The sequence below is a fragment of the Phocoena phocoena genome, chromosome 4 (genome assembly GCF_963924675.1).
Source record: "Phocoena phocoena chromosome 4, mPhoPho1.1, whole genome shotgun sequence".
NCBI classification, from domain to species: Eukaryota; Metazoa; Chordata; class Mammalia; order Artiodactyla; family Phocoenidae; genus Phocoena; species Phocoena phocoena.
In genome coordinates this window covers 144,959,484-144,975,787 of record NC_089222.1, presented here as the reverse complement: position 1 = coordinate 144,975,787, position 16,304 = coordinate 144,959,484, and the positions used below count along the sequence as shown (strand labels likewise).

Here is a 16,304-nt window from a genome sequence, read left to right as displayed (position 1 = left end):
ATACACATTACTGTCCCTCAGCATCACTCAGGCACCTGAGCCCAGCTGGCCTATGAGGCAATGACTCTTGGATGTGAGGCCACTCAGGGCTGCCCAGCTGATGGGGGGGTGGAGGCTGCTCTCCTGTTGCCCACCGGCCACCGCTCTCTCATGTGGAGCTGCTCTGAGACACCCACATGCTGCTTTCTGATGCTGCCCCTCAGTCCAGTTGTCCACACGGACATCCATACGCATCCTTGCTGGCCCCATGGCCTCCCTCCCTCCCAGCATAGCTGGCAGCCTGAGACAGCAGCCAAGGGCTGTTAGTAATTTCCACGGCCCCCTCCCAGGTTCCAGGTGCAGAGTCTGGAGACAGCGGCATCTCAGAGGACAGTTCCAAGGAGGCCAGGGGAAGGTCAAGAGTTTGTTCCCTCAGACCAGCCCCTGATGTGGCCGCCACACAGTGCGGTGTGGCAGAGCTCAGGCAGGGGAGCGTTTGGTGGAATTCTCTAGAGGATGGAGAAGGTGCCCCTGCCAGTTGGGAGCAAGGGCCCTGATGTCACCGCCCCCTTCTCCTGGGTGGTTTCCCAGTATGTGCACTCTCAAAGCCACCACACCACGGAGCGACCTTCCAGGTCCTTCGGAGCTGTGCCCAGAAACAGAGGTCCCAGCCCGGAACCCACCTGCTCCTCTAGAGAGGCCAGTCTCTGCTCCATGGAGCTCGACTGCTTCAGATGTGCCATTTCCAGCAGGTCCACCATGGTGTCCACCCTGCAAGAGGACACAGCTGAGCCCCGCAGGCCAGCTAGGGGCGGGATGCGAAGGAAGCCTGGTGCCTATTTGCAGGTGGGTGACCTGTCAGATCCAGCAGCCCAGGCTCTGTTGGCCTTAATTTCACGCATCTTCCTCTTAATTTGAAAGTATTTATACCATACGTTTCCGTATAGAATGAGCACCGCCTAGTGGCCCAAGGGGAAGATCTCGCAGCCAACGGATGCCCCCGGCTCACAGGGCTGCCCCAACAGCCCCGGGCTTTGCGGGGAGCATGGCTGGGCGAGAGGCGCAGGTGTGCAGAGGCGTACACGCCTGGCTCCTTGCCTCGATTTGCCACGAGTTCCACAGCCGAGTCACAATGGGGAAAGCTACCGCTGGGCACCACTGGGGACTTTGGAAGGAGGAGGACGCAGCACCGTTGTCTGGGGAATAATTGTTTGGTCTCTGTCTTCTTTTGCTACAACATAGGAATTGCACCCAAGGCGGCCTCTGTTTTTATACGAAGAATACTTCCAAACGCTCTTGCCTTTTGCGCGGGGGGTTCCTGAGCTGTCTTCCCCCCCGCCCCCTGCCCGGTGCCGTGTGTGCTGTGTGACAAAGAGCAAACGTTTCAGGAACCCCGAGGGGACCGCCCTGGTCCCGTACTTGTCGCTGATGTCCTGGATCTTCTGCTCCGGCCTCTGCTTCTGCTGGATCTGCTGGTCCTGCAGGTAGTTCTCCTTCAGGTAGATCTCCCAGGACAGGAGGGCCGCCTCCTCGTTCTTCTCTAGCTTGTTCTCTGTCGGGGGAGGGGAGCCTCTGACCCACTCGGGGCCCCGCAGGGAGGGGCCGGGACCCTGAGGGGCTGGAGGAGCCAGTCTGCACCCGCCCCCAGCGGGCAGGGTGGGAAGTCGGTGGCCTGAGCGGTCTGCGCGCCCACCGAGCTTCCGGAACTCTCCAAGGAGCTGCTGCCCCCACCCCACCCCGGCTCCGCCGCAGACGCAGCTCTGGGATGAGGGAGACGGCAGCTTACTGAGCTGCTTGTGTCGCTTGGCGGGGATCTTCAGGATGGCCCTCTTGATGAAGAGATGCAGGTGGTTGAGAAGGATGAAGGGGGGCGGCGCAGGGGGCCTGCCCTGGTACTCCTCGATCAGGTCGTGGCGCTGGAACTTCCAGATCTGGTCCGTGCGCTCCTGGACCTGCTGGAACGTGTAGCTGCAGGGGCAGGAAGCACTGGTTACAGGGGAGCACGGGCCACCCAAACACGGTTACGAAAACACCCGTGTCCCTGCCCGGCGTGTCTGCCGTGACGGCCCATGAAGAGCACACACATCACCCAGGGGCGCAACTCCAGATGCAGGGGAAGGCAGCTGAACGGCCAGCCCCAGAATTCTGAGCTTCCTGGGAGCCAAGGGGAGAAGGAAGAAAGAAGACCTAGAGTTTAGGTTCTACAAACCTCGTTAGAGAGTAAAACAGAGCTGAACGTGTTGGGAGAGGGACAGTGTCCTGCACTGGACTCTAAGAGGGGCTCGTCCCTTGGATCTGACAAACAGAAGGGACGGTGTCTTCAACAGGCTGACACATTTATTCTCTGCAACGTGTGTGTCTTGTGGATGGACGTCAACTGACTCGAATCCTTGCCAGAGAGAGGCCCTCGGAGGGACGGAGGGAGGCCAGGCAGGGCCACGATGCAGCCCCTGCCCGCCGGCCTTCTGACCTCTCTGTCTCTATCACAGCCCAGCACAGGTCAGGGTCTCTCACTGTTCAGAACACGTGGTAAATCAGAAAGTGGCGACCTCATCACGCTAGCTGATGAAAGGGAAGAGAAACGGTGCCCAAACCAGGAATTAAGGGATTTTCACCAGGGTCACCACGGGTCCCAGGGGCCCTTCTGCAGAGGCCGGGAGGGGCGCTGAGGGGCTGGCGATGCCCTGAGCCATGGAAAGCAAATACAGGTCATCCTGCATCGTCCGATTTTCAATAAGTGTGACACGCACCTCCACATCTAGAGTCGGGCTCGGCCAGGTCGCTGCCCCGCACCCCCTCCCTCCAGGGTGGGAGGAGCGAGACGTCCACGTGCCCCAGCCCGCGGCCTCCGGGCACGTGGCCCGTGCACTGGTCCCGCAGCAGCAGTGCCTTGACGGACTCGGCGGTGACCAGAGAGCGTGGCCGCACACGGTCCACCTGGGCTGAGCCAGGTCCCGGGTCCCGGGCTCCGCCCCGCCCGCGCCCCAGGGGGATGGGGGGAGGGCGAGGGGCGTGCACCCGGCCAGGCTGGCACAGGGCGCTTACTTGAACATGGCGATGAGGAGGTTAAGCAGCAAGATGTTGGTGAAGAGAAGATAGAGGCACAGCAGGGTGACCGTCAGCCACTCGGGGAAGGCGGGCTCCCGCTGCGCTGCGTCGATCTCGGGGCATTTGGGCTTGTAGGGGTCGGTGCCATTGGGGCTGCACTGGTCCAAGTTGAAGTTCACGCCTGCGTCGGGAGCGAGGGGGCAGGTGAGCCAGGAAAGCCGAGTGGAAGCACAAGGGTCCTCGGGCGATGACCCCGCAGACCTGGACACCCCCACATCTGGGTGACCTCAGCTGTCAGCTCAGGCGTGAGGGCAGCCCAAAGAGGGGCGTCCATCTACACCCAAGCATCCTCGCGGGCAGGAAGTGCGGCTGCCAAGGGAAGCCCAGGAGCCAGACCTGTACTCCATGTGGGCACGTGCCCCTGTCCGGATCCAGCCATCCCACCGGGGCACTTTCTGGGCCCCAGGCGGGGGCAGCACCAGGAGGGGCCGTGTCATCGTAAGACACAGGTCCCAACCCTGGGGAGCAAATTGCGGTGGGAAAGAATTCAAAGAGGAAATTAACAACCATCAAAAAGAGAAGGGAAAACGCTGCAGAGGCAGCATTCCTATATGTGGAACGAGCGATTACAAAACAAGATATAGCCACACAATTGCAGACAAGTAAAGAATAATATTTATCCTTTATTATAATATTTGTAATATAATATTACAAAACATAAATATATATTCTGTTTGTGCATTTAAAAATATCTGAGAAAATATACTCAGTTAATAGTGGTTAGCTCTGGGAGGTGGGATTCTGAACATTCTTCTTTATACTTAACTTGAATTTAAAATTTTTTTAGCAATGAGTATGCACTGTTCTGTAATCAAATATATTTTTGACAGTGCTACGAATTTTCTAAGATAGAAACTCATTATAATAGCTAGAAATACCTATAATTTTTTAAAAAAGAGATCACATCAAGAAAATAACCTTCCATTTTAGTAAAGTAAACCCAGAGCAAGCAGAAGGAAGGGAATAGTAAAGAGCAGAATGCAAATAAATGAAATAGAGACGAAAACAATAAAGAAAGTCAACACAACCAACATCTGGTTCTTGGAAAAGGGTAACAGAATTACCACCTTTTAGCTAGACTGACGCAGAAAAAAATAAAGACTCAAATGACTAAATCATAGCTGAAAGACAGGACATTGCAACCAACCTTACAAAAACAGAAAAAACTATAAGGAAATATTACCAAAACATTGTATGCTAACAAATTAGATAACTTATAAAAAATGGAAAAATTCCTAGAGAGACACAAACTACCAAAAGTGACTGAAAAAGAAGTAGAAAATATAAATAGACCTATAACAAGTAAAGATATTGAATGTGTAATTTTAAGACTTCACACAAAGAAAAGTCCAGGCCTAGGTGGCTTCTCTGGTGAATTCTACCAAATATTTAAAGAATAATGAAGACCAATCCTTCATAAGCTTTTCCAAAATATAAAAGAGGAGGGACTACTTTCTAAGTGATTCTATGAGGCCAGTATTACTCTCATACCAGAACCAGACAAAAACATTACAAGAAAAGAAAACTACAGACCAACACCCTTTACGAATATAGATGCAAAAATCCTCAACAAAATGCCAGCAAACTGAATCCTGCAACATATAAAAAGATTTACACACCATGACTAAGTGAAATATATCCCAGGAATGCAAAGTTGGTTTAACATCTGAAGATCAATTCATATAATACACCATATTAATAATATAAAGAAAATAAACCATATGAACATTTCAATTGACGCAGGAAAAGCATCTGACAAATCTAACATCCTTTCACAATACACACACTCAAGAAACTAGGAATAGAGGGGAACTTCGTCAACCTGATGAAGGATATTTACAAAAACCCACAGCTCACATTGCACTTAGTAGTGAAGGACTGAAAGCTTTCCCCTACGATCACGGACAGGGTAAAGACATTGCTTCTTGATACGTTTCAACACTGTACCAGAGGTTCTAACCAGGACAATTAGGCGGGAAAAAGAAATAAAAGACATCCAGACTGGAAAGGAACAAGTAAAAGCATCTCTATTTGCAGATGACACGATCACAGCAAATCTCCAAAAAATGCACTTAAAAGCTATTAGAACTAATAAAGAAGTTCAGCAAGGTTTCAGGATACAAGTTCAATACACAAAATATAGTGTATTTCTATACACAAGCAGTAAACAATCCAATTAATAAAACAATTCTACTTACAGCAGCATGAAAAAGAATAAAACACTTAGGAATAAATTTAACAGAAGAAGTGCAACTTACACACTGAAAAACAAAAAAATATTATGGAAAGAAATGAAAGATTTAAATAAGTGGAAGACGTCACATGTTTACAATCAGAATCCTAGATGCTCTTTTTGGAAAAATTGATAAGATGACCCAAAAGTTCATGTGGACCCAAGGACCCAGAGGCCAAGACAATCTTGAAAAGAAGAACAAAGTTGAAAGACTCATGCTTCCTGATTTTAAAACTTACTACAAAGCTATACTAGCCAGGACTGTGGTATTGGTACAAGGGTAGACACATAGATCAACGGAATAGAACTTAAAGCCTAGAGATAAACGCTTTCATTCATGGTCAATTGATTTTTGACAAGGGTGCCCAGACAATTCAACGGGGAAAGAATAGTCTTTTCAACAAAGGGTGCTGGAACAACTGAATACTTCCTGTAAAAGAATGACTCTTAAGACCAATACCCACTTGAAAAATGGGCAAAGGATAGAAACAGATATTTTTCCAAAGAAGATGGCTCAGTAATCACATGAGGAGATGCTCGACATCATTGGCCATCAGGGAAGTGCAAATCAAACCACAGTGAGATACACTTCCCGCCCAGTAGGGTGGCTAGAATCAAAAAAGACAGATAATAACAAGTGTTGGCGAGGAGGTGGAGAGATTGGAACCTCATACATTGCTGGTACAGCTGCTGTGGGAAACAGTCTGGCAGCTTCTCAAAAAGTGAAACACAGAATTACCACGTGACCCAGCCATTCCACTCCCAGGTATACATCCAAAAGAAATGACAACGTGTCCACACAAAAAGTTATAGAAAACATCGTCACATTAGTCATAAGAGCCCAAAAGTAGAAACCGCTCAAATGTTCACCAGCCTATAGATGGATAAACAGAACATGGCAAATCCAACCAATGGAATATTATTTGGCAACAAAAAGGAATTAAATGCTGATACGGACGACTCTTGAAAACATTATGCTAGGTAAAAAAAGCAAGACACAAAAGACTATGGATTACATGAGCCACTTTATATGAAATGTCCAGAAAAGGCAAGTTCTATAGAGACAGAAAGTCGATTAGAGGTCACCTATGGTTGAGGGGAAGGGGGAAGGGGAGTGACTACTAACGGGCACTGGGTGTCTCTTTGGGGTGATGCAAATGTTCTAAATTAGATTCTGTAAATATACAGAAGCGCAGCGGACACTTTATGCCGCTGAGCTTTACGGTAATGTGAATTAAATCTCAATGAGGCTCTTCAGGAGAACAAGCTCAGTACGCAGAGCGAGTTCTCTGCGTCCAGAGGAGGAGGACTTATCTCTGCCTGCAGTGGGAGGAACAGAAGGAATAGGACAGCACCTAATGCTGGGGGGTGGGGGTCAGCCGATGCCCCAGGGCCCCATCTCCCCGAAGCTGCGAGGTACGGCTCAGGCTCCGCCAGCTGGCGCCCTCCCTGCTCAGCTGGACCCAGCGTGCACCTGTCTCTTTCGGCCACAGGCACTGCAGGAGCCACGGCCCCCGGGCCCTCCCTGCCCCACTTCCGTGAGCTTGCAGGACCCCCGCTGGGCGGGCCCCTCCTTTCCCAAGGCTGTCAGGGCCCATCGTACCGTCGATGTAGGCCGGGATCTGCCCGAAGATGGTGAGATACGAGTGGTAGACGACCCCCCGGAAGATCCACTCCACACGCCTCTCATTGTGGATGAGGATGGCCTGCTTGGCCACCCCGAAGGACACGACCCACACGGCCAACAGGAAGAGGAAAAAGAAGACATCCTTCATCTGCGGGGACAGGGAGACACCAGGCTGCAGCCCCACACCCTCACTGCCCACAGGTGGGCTCCTGTGTGCCCTGCAGTGGAGGGGGACTCCATCGACGCCCACGGCATGGACGTCTAGAGCCAGGAGCTCCGGGGGAACAGCCCTGGGGCTTCCCCAACACCTCAAAGGTGCGCTGGGTACCCCCTGAAGTGCAGGAAGGGTCCCACGTGACCATGACCCAGGAGGGGAGTGATAGGAGCTGTAACCGGGATCAGGAATGAGCTGTGGAGATCAGGCAAGGCTGCCTGGAGGAGGCAACATACAGGCAAAGACCCGAGACGGGCGTGCCCGGGGGTGGGAGCCCAAGGGGCAAGGCTGGGACTGGGGATCTTACGGGGTGTGCCGAAGCCCTGGGGCGCCTCACTTGGAACTGGCGTCAGGGGCCCCTCGTCCCCTTACCATCCGCTTCACGATGATGATCTTGGGCCCCAGCGTCTTGCTGATGGTGAAGATGTGCATCAGACGCAAGCAGAACATGATGAAGTCCAGGGAGAGGACGATGCGCCCGGGGTACAGCAGCGAGGGGATGAGCCTGGCCGGGCAGAAGCAGGGCCTCAGCCGGCCGCCCCCAGGGCCTGGCCCCGGCCTCCTGCTCACCTGCCCCAGTCCAGGGGCAACCCCGGGACCCCAAAGCACTAAAGCTGGGTGTGAGCTCAGGGGCAGCGCCTCCAGGAGGGTCTAGAAGCCCAGCCACGGGCAGGGAAGCCACAGGCCGTGTGGGCGTCCCGGGAACCAGAGGCTGCGCCGGGCAGTCTCGCCTGGTGGAGAAAGCGGGTCATGGCAGGGCAGACACGCGCAGCCTTGACGGGCAGTGGAGAGGTCAGAGCCCCAGGCTGGGATGCAGGGGCACACACGCGGCAGCCACCCGCAGTGACAGAGCCCCGAGTCTCTGCCCTGGTTCCCTCACCATCCCCAGGCGGGGCAGGGCACCCTCGGGACAGATGCATCCAGAGAGGAGCTGAGCCCCGCGGGGGGCCCTGGCCTGGGGCGGCTGCCTCAGACGGGATGGACGGACCGGGCGCCACACGGGGAGGCTGCTCACCGGCAGGTCAGCCCTGCCATGAAGAGCAGGATAGCACAGATGTCCAGCTTGTTCCAGAAATCGCTGAAGTACAGGAGCGCCATCTTCATCAGCCCGCACTCGTCCGGGTTGTAGAAGAGCTGGGAGGGAACACAGCGGGCCCGGTGCCTTATCCCGCTCATGGCCCCGGCAACCAGCAAACCACGGCTTCCTGGGGAGGGGCCGCGGGCAGGACACGTGGCCTCCGCTCGCCCCAGCCTCAAGCGAAGGCGTCAGGGGCCAGCTCCCCTCCCACGGGGCGTGCTCCCCGCCCCCTGCAGCGGCCCCCAGAGGAGGGAGAGACGGCAGAGGGACCGCGGCCCTGCTTGGCCTGCCCCGCGGGAGTCCCCACCCCGGACCCCAGCAGCTGGGTGCACGGGGCAGGCGGCCCCATAGGAGCAACCGGGTCCCCTCCCCGGCACCGCTGGGCAGACTCCGGGAGAAGGGCCTGCCCTCTGTCCTGGGGCTGCCCGCGGTGAGGCCGGGGCCCAGGGACCGGGGGCTTCTGCTGCAGGAGGCCGTGCGGGACGAGGCGAGGCCCGCAGAGCCAGCGCGGCCCCAGGCCTGGCTGCCCACCCTGCACCTCCTCCCTGGGGACCCTGATGGTGCCTTAGGGTCCCCCGCAGGCGGTGGTGTTGACGCATGTGAGCTAAGCTGGCTTTATCTTGGGGCTCGTGGCTGCCAAGTTCAGAGAGCAGGGGCGAGTCTGAGCGGGCGTCTCTCAGCGGGCCGGCCCCTCCCCACACCAGCTGAGGGTCATGTTCACTGGCTGCCTCCAGGTACTGGCAGGTGGGGACAGTGTGGGAACGGGGTTGGGGGGGCGGACAAGCCGTGAGGATCAGCCTTTCCCTCTGCCCCGGGCCCCCGAGGAGGCCTCCAAGCCCGGAAGGGGTCTTTGTTCACCAGGTCGTCTCACAGCGGGACTCAGGATGGGGCCTGGACCACGCAGGGCCAGCTTGGCCTCCAGGGGGGCTGGACACTGTGGTGGGCCACCCCTCAGCACCTGACCGACCCCCGGGAAACACACTGCCCACCGAGGGGAGGGGCAACAGGAGCTCTGTGTCTAGAATCCTTGGACGGACGCTGCCGTGCACCTCGACCCTCGGCCGATGTTAAGCTGTGGCCTCGTGTGCTGGCTCAGGGCGCTGGGGGCGCTTCTGGAGAATTCCCAAACCCAAGAGTAGTCTCGGGACCCCACAGTTTGCAGTGCCCTTCACAGCGCGGCCGGGGTCTCACGTGCCCCCCAAGTCCAGGAGGCCACGTGGTGAGGGCACCCCGTTCGGGGGGATCAGGGAGGGTTTCAAGCAAAAAGCAGCGCCTGGGGAGGGGCGGCCAGGTGGGGGAGGGGCGGCCAGGCGGGGGAGGGGCGGCCAGGTGGGGGAGGGGCAAGGGCCGGCGTGGCTGCTGGACCGCAGGCCGCCCTTTCCAAGGGGCACTGCCCACTCTCAGAGGCCCCGGGAGTCTCGCCGGGGATGGCACTGGGCCAAGGGCCACCGGGAGAAAGTGCCCGAGCCCAGGGAGCTGCCCGGGAGCGGGAGGGTCAGTGGGTGGGGCTGGGGCTGGGCAGGGCCCTACCTGCCGCAGCTCCTCGCACACCAGGGAGCAGAGCCAGAGGTAGATGAGGCACTCACAGCCCGAGGGCCTGGGCTGGAAGTCCACCATGAGCACGTAGGCGAAGAGGCAGAGGAAGGCGAAGTAGGACAGGATGTTCAGGTGGAAAACGACCACGGGCGCGCTGAAGAAGGCGCGGATGCGGGCCAGGCCCCCCTCTGCCTGCAGCCGCCTGTCCCTGGGGGCAGACACGGGGTGGGGCCGCGGCCGTGAGGCGCCTGACGGCGACACAGGCCACAGCGCAGAGAAGGGAGGCCCGGGACCCGCATGCGGCTGCTGCCCGTGCACGCATGGCTTCAGCGGGGGCTCAGCCAGACGGCCCCGCGGAGGGGCTCCCAAATGGCCCTCGGGTTCCTTCCGGGCTGTAACAAAACACTCAGGCCACGGTGGATGGTGCGGGCAGGGCGGCGCTCGGCCCCCCGTGGGTACTGGGGGACAGCAGGTCTCAGCCCGGGGGGGCCCCTCCCCCAAGGGTGATTCCCCTCCGTCCTGGAATCAGTGGCAGCGGTGAGGACCCCCGAGAGAGGGTGCTTGGGATGGAAGGTCCGGACCCCCGGGCCCCCAGCCCCCGGCCCCCACCGCAGCCAGGCCGGCACCTGAAGGAGATGAGGCCCGTGTAGAGCAGCGGGAAGGCCAGCATACACAGGGCCAGCTGCCAGAGCCCGTTGTCCACGCAGAGCTGACCCCACCACACCTTGGTCAGGAAGGCCTGCGGACACGGGTGCCGGTGTCAGCGCGACGGGCGGCCCCCACCCCCGACCCCGTGCTCCCTGAGGCCGAGGAAGAGGCTCCCTGTGGGCAGGGCGGGGCCAGCTCTCCCAGACAGAAGGGGCGGAGAGCAGGGCTCAAGCCCAGGACTTCCGTCCCCCCGTCTCCCACCAGCTGGCCCCTCTGAGCTCTCTCTGGGGGTCGGGGGGTGTGGACAGGACCCCCTCCCCGCCACGTCCCTGGGATCCAGCACGGCCGGCACACGACAGTGCTGTGGACGTGGTGACAGCAGGAGGCTGCGCTCCAAGGAAGCGCCCGGGTTCCGAGGGACACCCACTGTGTGCCACGCGCGTCACGTCACCAAGGAAACGCCAGAGTACTCTGTACTCGGTGCTCCAGCAGGATGCCCCGCCCCCCACGTACCCCTCGCGAGGCCCCAGGTAGAGGGGGTGGGCGTCCGAGTCCCGTCCCTGGGACCTCCTGGGGGCCTGCTGGGGGCTCCCACATAGGGCCCTCCTGTGCCGTCTGTGTGAGTGGGAGGCCGCGTCTGCCCCGCAGCGGCGCGGCAGGTGTTTCTGGAAGGTCACCTGGATGCCCCCGTGAGACACGAACTTCATGTCCTTGGCCTCCAGGGCCAGCTGCAGGCAGGTGGTCTTGCCCCAGGCCTCCGACACGCGGACCAGCAGCTTCTGAGCTCTCTCCTCATCTTTGCGGTAGCACTCAGTGAAGACCCCTGGATGGGAGGAAGCCCGCGTCACAGCAGCCGGGTCCCCAGCAGTGACAGCCGAGGACAGTGTCAGAGCAGGGCCTCTCCAGGTGACACAGCCTGAACACGGATGGCGCTGAGACTCGGGGCGAGGGCCCCAGGGGGACCCGTGAGGAGCTGAGCCCAGGCCCTAGGCCGCGGCCCCAGGGACTCACCGATGGCTCTCTGCTCAAACTCGTCAGCAAGCAGCAGCATCTCCTCCAAGCTGTCCGTGTCCTCCTCCTTGGACAGCTCCTTCAGGATCTTGCTGCAGGCCAAGGCCGCAGCGATGCAGTCCTGGCTCTGGGCACCAGGGGAAGCCACCGTGAGGACCCGGACGGCCCAGCCCCGGGAGCCCCCAACACACCGCCCAGGGTGATGAGAGCAGAGGCCCCGAGACAGCACAGGCTGTGGAGCAAGTACTTGTGGCTCCTTCCATATAAACCACTGGGCTCACCCAGATCACAGGTAAGCCCTGCTGGTGGCCAGTTTCCTGCACGGGCCGGTGGGAGTGGTCCGCTTACCAGGCAGCCCGGGTGCCTCCCCAGAACGTGGACTGGACACTGGTGCTAGCACAGCCCTGCTGGCACGAGACCCACAGCTCCCCGGGGGTCCGGCTAACCTCATGCGTGGAGCACCCTGAAGGGGAGAGGCGGGGACCAGGCCCTCGCACGTCCCTGTCCAAAGCCAGGGTGCCCTGCCTCGGTGGCACTGCCAGTCCCAGGCACCAGAGTGGGGGCCAGGAAGATCTCATGGAGGGTCTCAAAGCTCAGCCCGGAGGCACTGGGTCTGAGGGCAGTGTCAGCCCAGGCGAGGGGTTGGTGTCAGAGCCTGGAAACCCGGGTTTGGCTTTTCTGTCCCCTGAGCCCCAAGGGGCACACGTGAGGCCACAGTCAGGCCCGGCTCTGTCGCCGACCGCTCCCCCAAGCACCTTGCGCGAGGGCAAACCTCCCAGAACTACGGACAAGCGGGGAGCCACCAGAGCCTCTGCTGGGACCCTGGGGGGAGCGGGCTCTTGAGAGCAGCCTGGAAATGCCAGCACCTAGAAGCGGGGCCTCTCTGAGAAAAAATGACAGAACTTTACTTTCCCGTTACGAGGAGAGTCAGCTCGAACTAAAGGAAAGCCACACAGGAAGACTTGGGCCTACGGTGCCCTGTTTCTCAGGGAGCTCCCCGGCAAGTCCCCCGCAGCGGGTGACGAGGCCACACACAGGCCCAGGGACTAGGGCTTGGCAGGCCAGCCGGCAGGCGTTCCCAGACGGCCCGCCAACAGCTCAGGGCAGCGGCACCTGGGAAGCGCCCCTCTCAGTAACAGATTGTGTCTGAGACCCCCAACCATCAATGGAAAGAGAGGCTGCCCCTCCGGGGATGGAATTTGCCTGCAGAGTCTACAGACCGGGGGGGTAAGGTGGGGGGCACAGCACGTGCGCTGACCACCAGAACGTGTGGGTCACAGAGGGTGGCCTGCTTGGTGTGTGTGCCAGGTGGGCCTTGGTCCAGACAGACCACAGGGGGAGACTGTGTGGCACTCCTTTCTAAAAATTCTCTTCTTGCCTAGGGCCTAGGGCCAAGCTCTCTGCCCTCCAACCCTGGACACCCTGAGTTCCTTCTGGTGTTGTGGACACCCACTGCCCTCCCTGCATGGCCCTGTGCTACTGACCAACCCCTTGCGGTTGGCTCTCTGGCCAGGAGCCCCAGCTAGAGCCCTGTCACTGGTCCACCCATAGCTGTGCATGCCAGGAAGCGGGTCTGGGTACCTGAGCCCAGATGATTTCTGCCAGCTCCCGGCGGTTCTGGATGATGGCCCAAATGAGAAGATCACGGACAGGGTCCACGGTGAAGGCAACGTGGCCCGATGAACGCTTGTACAGGGACCGGAGACTCACTCCCTGCACCTGGTGAGCAGCGGACAGTTAGAGCCCTCACCTAGGGCCCCACGAGCATCAGAACCCCGGGGCCTATTGAGGGTCCTGAGCTCAGCCTCACCGTCCCTGGAGGATGAGCCCTTCAAACTGCATTTCCAACAACACCCAAATCTTTCTCATGCACACTGGGGTTCTTAAAGCATCATTCTGGAGACGTGAAGACACACCCAAAAAGTGCAATACCCAGTTACCTCCCACACCAATATTTGTAGACCCTTGTTGCTAGCCAGGCACCCCAATGTTTCCTACTCTTATCTGCTGGCATCAAAGCCTTTTTCTATGAACTTAAATTCTAACACAGAGTCTGTTAATAGATTCATGCTGTGAGTTCCTCAAGGGAACCTATACCATGTCTCCTGCAGAGAAGGTCAGCAAAAAGCACCAGACAGACAAAGCTATGTGTGAGTGGAAAGGCCCTGACCCCAAGTGATAATGAGAACCCAGGCTTCCTGGCCCATCAGTAAATAAACACGTCCTCAGACAGTCTGGAAACAATTCCCAGAAGCAAACAACACACTTCCCACATCACACACAAAACTGCACTTTCCTTAAGTGATTTTAGAAATCGCCTGAAGACTCATCTTTATAAAAAAAGAAAAATCAGTTCATCTTCTTAAACGACAGTCATGGGTCTGTGTGAGCTTCCCCTTGAGCACATTCCAACTGGGCATCTTAAACACAGTGGAATCAAGAAAAGCAGAACTGTAAATATATAAAACCAAGCCACAGTCACGTCATTCTCAGGGGTCAGGAATAGCTCACACAGGACAATGGACAGATTTGCAAACCTGAAGGAAGTGGATAATTTTCTAGCAAGAAAAAAACAAAATCAAATATGATCTTAGAACAGAAAGAAAACCTAAACATCGGGACCATCAGGAAAGAAAATGAGAAAGTTATCAGTTACTACCCAAAAAGGCACCGGGCCCTGATGGACTCCTAGGGGAGTCTGCCAAGCTTGTAAGAAGCAGTGAACTCCGGCCACATAAACTGTTCCAGGGCAGAGAAAGAAGCAAGGCTTCCCAATGTTTTTACAAAGCTAACATAAAATTGATGCCAGAACCTGACAAATATAACCCCCCCGAAATAAAACTACAATTAAAGACTTAAACATTCTGATGCAAAACCCTGAAAATACTGGGAATCCAACACCACATTGAATACGTGTTACTCTGCAGTCGAGTTGAGATTCAAAACAGGAATCAAAAAACAATAACGACCTATAATTCACCAAATTCATAGGTCAAAGAAGAGCAGTTCAACTCCTCAAAAGGCATCTGACAAAGATCGGCACTGAGGCTTCGTTTGTAAAAACTTAGTAAGTTGGAAGAAGAGGCTCCCTCACATAAATACACACACAAACGCCAGCGTTGTACTTCATGTTGAGAGGCTGCGGGATTCCCATCAAATAAGGATGCAGACTAGAAAAGCCCCCGTCCTATTGTTGCAACACACATGCATCTCACACAGATATGCGTGGGACATGCTGACCTGGCTACACAGACACCGATTACACCTGTGAGCAGGGCTCGGGGTACAGGGCACAGGGGAGAGGATTTTCCCCACATAACTTTTGGTACCGTTGGAGGTCTTCAGAAAGGGAGAGTTATGGACTGAACTGTGTCCCCCAAATTTCATATGTTGAAGCCCCATCCCCTAATGTGACTGTATTTGGAGATGGGCTTTCAAGCATGTGATCAAGGTTAAATGAGGTCATGAGAGTGGGGTGCTCATCCAACAGGACCGATGTTTCTTGGAGAAGAGGCAACAATACCAGACACACTGAGGACAGGCCGTGTGAGGACAGGGTAAGAACATGGTTGGCCCCCTGCAGGCCAGGAGGAGAGACCTCACCAGAAGGCCACTGCCGACACAATGACCTTGACTCCAGGCTCCAGGGCAAGGAGAAAAAGACGCCTGCTGTGTAAGCCACCTCGTCTGTGTTACGGCAGCCCAAGCTGACTTTCCCAGTGAAAATAAAGCCCGTGTTTCAAAGGTCCGAGGACACAGCGGTGCGCGCGGCACACGGCCAGCACTCACACTGACCTTGATGTTGGGCACCGCGAGCAGGAGGCGCGGGCGGTCGCTGGAGCGGGGCCGGGGGTACAGCGGCTGCGTGGAGTCCCCCAGGAGCTCCCGCAGCACCTGGGCCACGTGGTGCAGCTGCACACGGGGCGCCGGGCGCTCGGGCTCCTCGGCCAGCACCTTTTGCAGCTTGTAGTGGAACAGGCAGGTGGGCTCCAGGTTCTCGTACAGGTAGAGCAGCGTGTCCCACGTGACGAACTCCTTCAGCCGCACCCCGTTCTCCAGGAAGAGCTTCACGAACTCGGGCTTGTTGGCAATGAGGGCGGCCGTCATCATGGGGTACAGCTCTGAGGGCTGAGAGCGGGCCGTGGGGGGCCGTGCATGTGGTCATCGCCCCGCATAACCCTTATCCCAGTGCCCCCGAGACGGGGATGCCGGCGTCTCCCGATTCGGGAGGAGGAGACGTGCCAGCCGCCCTCATTGAGGGCAGAGCTGGGGTCTGGACGAGGCCACCTCAGGGCCTGCCCTTGCTCCGAGGCCCAGCAAGCCCCTCCCCAGGGCACCCCCCGCAGCCTCACCTTCCACTGACGCTCATCTGTGAAGATCTCGCTCCGGGCGATGTCCACGCGGTTCCACGCCACTGCTAACTTCAGCTGGTGGTCCCAGTTCTCGTGTCCAAAGTGGTCGTGGCTCCGAGAGGCTGCGGGTAAAAGCACACGCATCAGGGGCTTTGATCTGGGCCTCCAAGCCACGCCCCACCTAACAAAGTCAGAGAGGGAGGGGTGTGTCACCAACCCGTCTCCATCATTTTAATTGAATAGATAAGGTCACAAAATCACTGCCATCCCCCACCCTTCCCCTGCACGCACCCTTATAAAATCCCTTTTCCTTTCAGTGGTAGAATCAGAGAATCTCTGGGTTTCTGTCACCACTCCCACTCACCCCAGCCCTCCACTCTGTCCCCAGCTCCTGGCCAAGCCCCCACCCTAAGTTTAAACTAGACACGGGTCTCTGAAAGGCAGGCATTTCAGATCCACACTCAAAAGTTGGACCACAAAGACCATCACATTTCCTTCCTTTGCCCTGTTTGCAAAAC

The 16,304-nt window shown here is 57.2% G+C and overlaps 1 protein-coding gene across 2 annotated transcripts in view; it reads right to left on the bottom strand.

Annotated features, from left to right (window-relative positions):
• The window catches only part of TRPM2 (transient receptor potential cation channel subfamily M member 2), a 41,463-nt gene that overhangs the window by 8,173 nt on the left and 16,986 nt on the right, over nt 1–16,304 (bottom strand). For both annotated transcript variants that reach the window (XM_065877054.1, XM_065877055.1), the window contains exons 10-23: nt 15,787–15,908; nt 15,224–15,562; nt 13,016–13,153; nt 11,435–11,561; nt 11,101–11,246; nt 10,402–10,514; nt 9,770–9,983; nt 8,177–8,295; nt 7,534–7,666; nt 6,924–7,095; nt 3,025–3,208; nt 1,766–1,947; nt 1,399–1,531; nt 663–750 (exon numbers count right to left, since the gene is read on the bottom strand). In XM_065877054.1, coding sequence (XP_065733126.1) covers nt 663–750; nt 1,399–1,531; nt 1,766–1,947; nt 3,025–3,208; nt 6,924–7,095; nt 7,534–7,666; nt 8,177–8,295; nt 9,770–9,983; nt 10,402–10,514; nt 11,101–11,246; nt 11,435–11,561; nt 13,016–13,153; nt 15,224–15,562; nt 15,787–15,908 — 2,210 coding nt within the window. The remainder of the gene's footprint in view (nt 1–662; nt 751–1,398; nt 1,532–1,765; nt 1,948–3,024; nt 3,209–6,923; nt 7,096–7,533; nt 7,667–8,176; nt 8,296–9,769; nt 9,984–10,401; nt 10,515–11,100; nt 11,247–11,434; nt 11,562–13,015; nt 13,154–15,223; nt 15,563–15,786; nt 15,909–16,304) is intronic.